This window comes from Coptis chinensis, chromosome 4, assembly GCF_015680905.1.
Source record: "Coptis chinensis isolate HL-2020 chromosome 4, ASM1568090v1, whole genome shotgun sequence".
Lineage (NCBI taxonomy): Eukaryota > Viridiplantae > Streptophyta > Magnoliopsida > Ranunculales > Ranunculaceae > Coptis > Coptis chinensis.
Genome location: NC_141459.1, coordinates 10,726,003 through 10,735,763, shown reverse-complemented (window position 1 = coordinate 10,735,763; position 9,761 = coordinate 10,726,003). Strand labels below are relative to the sequence as shown.

The 9,761-nt window shown below is 37.8% G+C and overlaps 1 protein-coding gene across 14 annotated transcripts; it reads left to right on the top strand.

Moving 5' to 3' along the window:
• Window positions 1-4,450: 4,450 nt before the first annotated feature.
• LOC147501828 (F-box/kelch-repeat protein At3g23880-like) lies at window positions 4,451-8,519 on the top strand. Of its 14 annotated transcripts, none has more exons than XR_015221479.1 (4): window positions 4,451-6,041; window positions 7,916-8,022; window positions 8,163-8,251; window positions 8,354-8,519. XR_015221479.1 is itself a non-coding variant. In XM_086606822.1 (3 exons), exons 1-3 carry the CDS (start codon window positions 4,776-4,778, stop codon window positions 8,361-8,363), a joined length of 1,383 nt encoding a protein of 460 aa, XP_086462948.1. In that variant the 5' UTR covers window positions 4,451-4,775; the 3' UTR covers window positions 8,364-8,519. The 14 variants fall into 14 exon arrangements, 6 of the variants coding, with proteins under 6 accessions (XP_086462948.1, XP_086462947.1, XP_086462946.1 ...); XR_015221478.1 differs by having other exon boundaries at window positions 8,151-8,251; XR_015221477.1 differs by having other exon boundaries at window positions 4,452-6,041; window positions 7,916-8,085.
• Window positions 8,520-9,761: the final 1,242 nt, after the last annotated feature.

The window sequence follows — 9,761 nt, the reverse complement described above, 5'->3', positions numbered from 1 at the left end:
TTCAATTAGTTAGTAAAAAATAACATATTCAAATTCAAAAGTCATGGAGTTTGCATTTGCAACACCTCTCTCCATGCACCCAAAAGTCGTGGAGTTTGCATTTTTGACACCTCTCTCCACGCACCAAAAGTCATGGAGTTTGCGTTTGCAACACCTCTCCCCATGCACCCAAAAGTCGTGAACTTTGTGTTTTCAACACCTCTCTCCACGCACCAAAAGTCATGGAGTTTGCGTTTGCAACACCTCTCTCCATGCACCCAAAAGTCGTGGAGTTTGCATTTGCAACACCTCTCTCCATGCACCCAAAAGTCGTGGAGTTTGTGTTTTCGACACCTCTCTCCACGCACCAAAAAGTCATGGAGTTTGCGTTTTCAATACCTCTCTCCATGCACCAAAAAAGCATGGAGTTTGCGTTTTCAATACCTCTCTCCATGCACCAAAAGCCGTGGAGTTTGTATTTTCAATACCTCTCTCCACGCACCAAAAAGTCATGGGGTTTGCATTTTTAACACCTTTCTCCATGCACCAAAAGTTGTAAAGTTTGCGTTTTCAACACCTCTCTCAAAGTACCAAAAAGTCATGGGGTTTGCATTTTCAACACATCTCTCCATGCACTAAAAAGTCATGGAGTTTGCGTTTTCAACACCTCTCTCCATGCACCAAAAAGTCGTACCCCTACAAACGACCATCATTGGATACTACTATAAGAGACGCCCACTAATGAGGCGTGCTTGCTTGCCCACTCCACGACTTCTTTAGTATCAATACCAACACTAGCATTAACAGATGCCATGTCAAATGGGCGATTGCTACTATTAGCTTTATCATGCACTTGCACCGCAGATATTTCAATCACACTGTTCCATTCTTTTGCAGTAATATTATGTTTATTCTTCGCCACAAGGAATGAATTGGGGGCGGTGTATGTACCAGTGAACTCATACCCCTATGAACGACCATCATTGGGTACTACTTTCATAAAAGAGCTGCCCACTAATGAAGCGCGGCTTTGCTTAAATACCCACTACTATGGTAGTCCCGCTTTGCCTACTAGTGAGGGACTTGCTTGCCCGCCATCGTGGCATCGCTTTGCTACTACTTTGGGTGATTGATTATATTTTTTTTTTAAGTTTTCCGGCTTACAAAATGCCTAATAATCTACTAAAGTGGCATTCGGGCATGCCCCTATTGAGCAATAACAAACCTTACTAATATGGCACCCAATTATATATAGTCGAAACATAATAGAGATATGTCAAGGGATTTTTCCATATGAAGCTTTTGGAAAGATTTCATACAAAGAAAGGGAAATATAAAAATATCTCAAATAAGGAAAGGGTATTTTAAGCAATAAGATTCCTATAAATACCCAACAATCATTTCAAACGAAGAACTTACGTGCATTTTTATACTTGATTCCCGAGTTGAACGATTTGGATCGTGAAAGCATGAAACCATTGGTGGTATAGTCTCTCTCACTTCATATCAACCTCTCCAACAAGATCATTAGTGTGTTTGCGTGAGTTCTCACCCAAACATAATCATCTGACAGCATAAGTGGTTAATCCAGTGTTGTCGTGACAACGACGACTTGATTTTCCACGGATAAGTATGCGATAGAATCAGGATGCCTTACATCATAACGCGGATACTGTATAATACTGATAGATGTGAAATTTCATGTAATTCATTGAGCTAAGTCCAAATAAACGTCCATTTTATCATCACGAGCCGCATATTATTATTCAAAGTGGCTAGCGACTAACTTAGAATAATTAATCGTAACTTAGTCGTCCCCAGCTGAAGAGTTGTGCGTATACCGCAAATGACAGTTTCGTACTCAGCTATATAATGTGAAGCGTCAAAAACCCAAACGTAGAGACCTCCCAATTATGGCTTCATTCAGCTTTAAGATGACAAAACTAAGACTGGAGCCAGACTTATTATGCAAACTATCGGTGTAAATCTAACAATTAGTTGATATATCTGATAAGTTTTTCAAGTCAGCGCCCCCGGGAGGTAATGACAATTAGGGATTGATGTGTTCCTCATCGAGTAATGCGTTCGACATAGGAATATCATCGATAAGAAAATCAGCTATTAGTGAAACCAAATTTTGTCTCTTTTTAACTGTATGAGTGTCGGAGACAATGTTGTAAGCGTTAAGGTAATTTTTGCATTCTGCGACTCAATCCGTAGACATTGGCGAAAAAACTTGCGTAGCGGATATTCAATAAATATAAATTTCGACTATTCCTTCTTTAAAATAAGCTTAAGACGTCTGACAGCATGAAACAAGGCCAATGCAATTTTCTCAAAGCAAGAATGCCTCCATTCAGTTGATATAAGAGTCGTACTAACAAATAATATGAGACGATCATCGTCACTATCAAACGACAATGGACAAATATGAATTAGATACGCTTTGCTGAGATTCGTGAAAAGTAACCATTGTGAAGTCCATATTTATTATCTTAAACTCGTGGATAACCATTGTGAATAACGAGAATCTAATCATCACCACTTAAACGATCTCACACGCAACTATGTTGTTGGCATTTGTTATGTTGTGGTGTGACGGATACAACACTATTTTTGAGAACTCGTAGATGACGTACGTTGCGAACAACGGGAATCTCATTCTGACCACGTAAATGATCCCACACACTATGATGTCGTTGGCGTGTGTTATGTTGTGGTGCAATAGATGTCACATCATCTTTGAGAGAAATGGCTCATTCAGACAACGCAGATGTCACATCATTTTTTAGAGGAATGGTTCATTTCAGACGACGCTTGTAGTAACTGTTCTATTTCTGATCCGTACACGCTTGAACTTTCGAAGAAGTGCTTCTCGATGTATTTGACTTATATTATAAGTATCAGACTACGGAGACCATATCTCTGTGGAAAAGTAGTAATGTCGCGCAGCGCTGAAGAGGAGTAAGACGGGTTTTTTTTTTGTCCGTTGTCGCCAGGTTAACCTTGAACATCATGGTTGGGTTGATCGACAATAATTGTATCGGGAACTTGAGCTTTTCTAATATTCATCATAATTTTTACAGAACATGATCGAGGGTGTTGAATAAGAACCGCAGATGGCGTCAATTATGTTTCGACCAAATATGATCAAAACATTAAGTGGTGATGAAAGAGATGAATAACGTAGAAAAGTAGTGAGAAAAGTGATGGTGATTGAATGAATGATGAGACTGTACCTTTCGGTTGTCTACGTACCCAAATTATCGATGGGATCAAGTCTCAAGAACGTAGTTCTTTATGAAAAAATAGTTTGGTATTTATATGTGTAGAGTAGAGATTTATTGTAGCTCAAGTAATTGTAATTGATCATGACTCTTAATTGATGATTATCTCTTTGATATGAAATAAATCTAGACATAAATTAATGTACGTAAGTGGCAAGCCATGTGGCTAGGGTTCAATCCTAGACACATGAGTTAATGGGCATGTACATTGATCCATAGTACTACAAATTGGGCTTTAGCCCTGTCGATTAAACGAATAAAGTGGAAACCCCTACTAATGGACGTTTGCTACGTAGGTGGGGGTCGAAACACTATATAAAAACAAACCCAAGACGACCTAGAAACAAATCAAACACTGAAGACAACAAACCAAAGTTCAAAACATATTAATAAACAATGAGAACCATAGAAGGAGATGATAATCAAGAAGATGGACCTTAGAAAAATCCATTATCAAGATTTGTGTTGTTGTCCTCCATTAAAAACCTTACCAAAATCACGAAGGAAAGGGTAATCAAGAAGATGAAGTAAAAAAACTGGAAGCTTTGGAGGTTTGTAAAAACTTTTATAGTTTGGTACAAAAATCGAGGTTAACGTTGTTTCATGTCCATACAACAAAAACAGCCAAAAATTGATGATAGTAGATCTATAAGTTGCTGGTTCCTGATTCCCACAATAGCTAAAGACCGTTTTCATTTTTGCTAGATTGAAATCCAACGGTCATTAATCGCTAATGCGTATCGCTAAAAGAATCTAACGGATAAATATTAATGTGCATGTCACATCAGAAATACAAGAGGAGAGAAATAGTGTCGCAGAGGAGAGAGAATGTGGCAGGAGGAAAGAGAGTGTTGTAAAGAATGACAAAATGGTCAAAAACCCATTGAATTGGTCAAAATTGAAAGACGTGGCCGGTTGGAGAACAATGTGTATTTATCATGGCCAATTCAAGCAATTACCCTAGAAAAAAATCATTCATATTTAGTGGCCCCACATATCCACATTAAGGCACAGTCTTACACTCAAACTCCACCATTGGAAGTTGGAATACAACTATACAAGCAACTCGGGCTACTGGGCTCAAGCAAAAACATAAGTTGGGCTTGGATTTCAATATAAAAACCCATCCGAATACTAAGTATGAGTTGTGAGTTCTGACACATAATTGCTGACTATATATAGTTAGTTATCGAGTGAGCGGAGCGAACGATTTTGGGAGAAGGGGTATGCGAGACAAAAACCAACTTAGTTGGGTCCTCTTCTTCTCTCTTATTTTTTTTTCGTCCAAATACCTTTCTCCTTCACCGATCTCTCTCTCTCCCCCCGCATCACCCAACTCTCTCTCTCCGCCGCAGCTCCGCTCACTCCCCAATGCCACGCAGTATACTAGTATAGCAGAGGCAGAGAATCTCAATTTGCAAAATCAGAGTGTCTTTCCCAGGTACAATTTGACTCTGGCTTAGCGTTTCATTATCGTTATTATTTTAAGAGTAATTAGAGAGAGAGTGGATGGCAATAATAACGACGAGCAACGTTGTTTTACCAGAAGATGTGGTGTTTTACATTCTGTTATGCCTACCCGTTGCGTCTCTTTTAAGATTCAAGTCGGTCTGCAAGTCGTGGCGCGCTCTCATTGAGAGCTCTAGTTTTGTTAATCAACATCATTTCAAGGATGACTATGATAACTACCGTCTCATTGTTATGAACCCCCCTAGCGCGTTTGGTAGACCTGCTCCTAATCCTGATCTTTATGTTTCCTTACTTTCTGGTAACTCATTAGAGGCGTCCGTAAAACTGGATTTACCAGATTGTTGTAATGTCAACTTGTATAATGATAGCATTAATGCGCCCCCTAGGTGTAACAGCACATACGGCAGTATCGGCCTAAGTATAGTGGCTTCTTGTAACGGCATTGTTTGCCTATATAATAGATTTTCAAGTGATATTTTTCTGTGGAATCCTGCAACGAAACAAGTGAGACTTCTATCAAAATCTCCATTCCCTTATCAACCAGAAGATGGTTACTTGTATCTAAACATATCCATTGGATTTGGTTTCGATGATAAAAGTAATGATTACAAGGTGGTGAGGTTTTTCAGTTTATGTAAACAACCCAATGTCACCACACAGAGCCCAGCTGAGGCATACAACTTGAGTACTGATTCGTGGAATATTATAGACGCGGTTTCACCTGTTATTGTTATCCTTTCTGATCCGAAAACACCATACAGGAATGGAACATATTGCTGGTTGGTAGTAAATGATGATTTTTCACAACATAAGAGGATACTTGAAAAATACATTCTTACATTTGATTTTAGAAACGAGGTGTTTGGGTCTCTACCATTACCGGATGTTGAGAATGTTGATCATCCATGTTTAGTTATCTTAAGGGAAAACCTTGCTTGCATTTATAATGTGGAAACTTTTTGTGATTTCACTAATGACTGGAGGCCTTGGGAGTGTGAAATATGGGTGTTGAATGAATACGGTGTCAAAGATTCCTGGACTAAATTGTACACCGTTGGGCCCTTTACAATATCTAGACATATTGCATATGCTGCTGGAAAGATAGGGCTTTCGATGAATGGAGAGTTTTTTCTGATATTCTGGAATAAACAGATATGCACATACAACCTTGTTACCGAAGAAATAAAAAAAGTTGATGTGCATGGTTATTTAAGTAATCCTAATTGTTTAGAGGTTGCTGCATACAAAGAGAGCCTAGTCTCAATCAAAGGAGGAAATAATGCAGCTAATAGAGCGACTTATGCGGTATGACACTATTCTCTTACTTTTTACCTCTATCAATCAAGTAGGCTTTGTTCAGATAATATATTCTGCTTATCTGGATGAACAAGTAAGAAATTAACTTTTTCACCAATTGATATCTTGACTTTCTTGTATATTTTGGCTTTTTATGGCTTGACTGGATGTTTGTGATTACGAGAAGATGATAAATTTGAATGAATAAGAAATCAGGTCCTCCTTTAGTTCCTAACTCTTTATTTTGTACTACCAGTAATCGAAAATTGTTTACCAGGTCTCTCATGTTCTCTTCACCTTTTGACATTCTTCATATTCTAAACTTACAAACACATCTCATGATTTATGGCATAGGATGAGGATTTGGTGTTTGTGAATTTTACTAATTTATTTGCCAATATATTGTTTTTTTAGGCTGAGTATGATTTACATTTTTATATCCAGTTTGTGAATCCATAACTACTGCCACTACTGCTGTAATCCTTTTTAATTGTTGTTTTATGTTTGCGAGTCTCAACCTTTTATTGCTTCTGTATTCCTAAACAAAATCTTTCATGTCTTTGTGGTCAAACTTGATGCTTCTTGGCTATTATCTCAAACTAATGCACACTTTGTACCACTCAATATTATGTTCTTAAAATTTCCCTGTGCTGTTATTTTGCTTTGATCTAATGCAATCTTGTTGACTCACACGGTTAAGTAGTTGGGCTAGGTTTTTGCATAATAAACCCTAAATCTCTCGATTAAATTTATGATTCATCGACAAGCAAATTCTCTAGAGAAACCAAACTTAATCTTTGTTAATTGATAAAAAGTAGTCTCTCCAAAATGATTAGGCATTGCTAGAACTAAATACAATATGGCTGCAACTGCAAGCCTTTATATATTAGATGGTGTTTGCTTGCTTAGCAACCAACCTAGTAGACTAGGAATCTACTATTTTTTGCTTCATAAGCTAGAGCAACAACTGTAAAAAAACTAAGATCAAAATGAACAAAGTAGACATTCGTTGGCTATTGGACACATGGGATTGTTGATGTCTCCTTGATGTTGATGACTTGTTCATCTCTCAAAGGAATCTATTTGGATCATCTAGGGTGAATACATGTATACAAAAGACTGTTCAGTGAGGTGGTGGCGTGGTGGGAAAGGACAGGGAAATGTAGGGAAGGCAAAGACAGGGAGAGAGATTAGGGGAGGACAAAACAGAGAGAATACTGGAGGTGAAGCGCCTGTCGCAACAAAGCTTTGACAGAAGGTGTTGTTTTGGAGATCTCCTTGGAGGTCAGGAGTCGGAGATAGGTTGGGTGGGGATTGGGGTGTATTGGGGTTTGATGTTTTTCAGTTAGCTTCTTGATGATGGTTTAAGGGGTTGATGAAATTAGTTTTAATATGAATGAAATTATCTTTCATCAATAAAGGGGAAAAAAAATACCAGTGGTTATGGACAAGGATATTTGGTAGTAGAAATGGATGGAAGTGTGTGTGTATATGATAGGCATGGTTTAGGTTTTGGAATTCTTTATATGACTGTTGGAGTTGTATTTTAGGTTTTGCAGGTCCTTATTTTTTAGAAGGATTGGTTTATGTTTTGGGTGAGGTAGCCAGATGTCAATAGCATGCCTTTTATTTTGTTTTTGTGGTTGTGTAGCTGTTGACCTGCTTTTGATAATGGTCATTGGTCAGTGTCGGAATAAGGTATCTTCCATGGTCCAAGTGCCTATTTCTTTGTGTTAGAGGTAGCAAAAGTGCCTTTCGCTTTTGTATTCCTCATTTAATCAGTTATTAATTTATTATTGATTCCCATGCACTTTTACCTGGATTGTCCCTCATGGATTTTAACATTTGAATTTCACTAACCAAACTTGTAATTGATTAGGTAGAACACTGGTCAGCGTGAGCTTTTGCACGATCCAAATCCAGAATCTAATTGTGTAGAGTCCTTGAGCAACAAAATCTTTCTGATGGAAGAGGAAAAGATGGTTCAAAGGTACTCGTGCTGTTTGCTTACTAGCATATGGTGGCAGCCTAGCAGGCCTTATATCGATGTCCGGTGTGTAGATTGTTTAATCTCATGTCTATCTGAATCATATATGCTATATTGTGAAGTTCCTTTAGTTTTTTCTGTAGCTGCTTACAGGAGCTAGGATGACTGTTGTGTTCAAGTTGCTGTGCGTCTATTTCTGTACTGAAAATTTCACAATATATTATTGTTTATGGCTGGTACTCTTGGTAGACAGACTTGTTTAATCAGGTTCAGCATCAATGTTAAGTGCTCAGATGCCAAAATGTGCGTAATAACCTCGTTTTTGAATGTATAGGGCATGCTGAAGCCATGGGAGGGTGGTTATTTGGTTGTACTTTGAATGGCATGATAACTTAAGTGTAGGTCTATGTCAAATGCAGTATTGCAATTGACAGATATTTTGTGTTACAGAGAAAACTACAATTTCTTTAGTTCTTCAAAAACAGTTGCGGGTTAAAACATTGTTGTCGGGAATTATTAGTATTTCTTTTGAATGTTTAATTAAAGCATATCAGGTGGCATGATTGGACGAACTAATGGCGGTCAGCGCCTTCTAGCAATCCACTGACAGCTGGGTTTCCAGAGAATACTGACATATCCCTGTTTCAGATTTGGCTGTCAGATATGAATATGGTTGGAATAATGTTTTAAAATTTTTTTCCCACCCAAAGTAAATTACGATGAAGGCAGACGAGATGCAATAGATGAAATGACTCAGAGACAAGTAAAGGGAGTGGATGAGTAGCTTGCAAAGCAGGCGGAATAGACGAAGGGTGCCATACTAAGATATGACCCAAGATACCTGCTTACCCTTTGATATTGTTTGTTTCGTTTTCCATCTTCGTGTGTTTTTGAAAGTAACGTTGCAATTGATGGCGTAGTAAATATTATTGGTCACTAGCTTGATGCATGTGCTGACGCACATGTTTTTATGCCCAAACTAAATGATTAAAGACAGTAAGAATGCTATTGTAAATATAGGAAAATAACATAGGCAAAACCGTCCTAAAAAGTATGATCAGAGTCACAAATCACAGAATAAACAAATATTATAGTACTGGGTTAGAATTTTTAAACAAATATCTAAAATACTTTAAAGAATGCGGTTGTTATCTACAGTCCCCCAACAGTACTTTAATATTTTTTTAGATAACTCTTGGTCTCTTCAACCATTTTATTTGGACGGAACTGCCCATATCCATTTGATTAAATTACAAAATATCCCATCAAAATATTAAAGTAAATTTGTAATATAATAATAAAGACAATTATGTCATTTAGACTCAACACACTTTTTCCACACCACATATCAACTACTAAACATCATGTGCAGAGCACATACATCATGCTAGTTATAGTAATGTTGCGGGACTGTAGCTCAGGGTTAGAATTTTTAAATTAGTAAAAAATCTGTCTACACAAGTTGCCGATGCACCATCCAAGATCCAAGTACCTCTGTTTATTTTTTTCATCTTTGATTACTATTGTAGTCACTTGGTAGGTACTTGGAGCCTGATCATGATGGCTGCTTACATTTTGGCGTGGGTGAATTTGAGTAAGTTTGTTGTACTCCAAATTTGTTGCCTAGTTTTACCTACGAGGGCTAAACTGTATGCCAAGGTTCCTTTTTTTTTTCATTGACAAGCCTGTTTTAAATGCTGGCGGGCATGCCAAGGTCCTTGAACTCTGGCTATCAGCTCAAG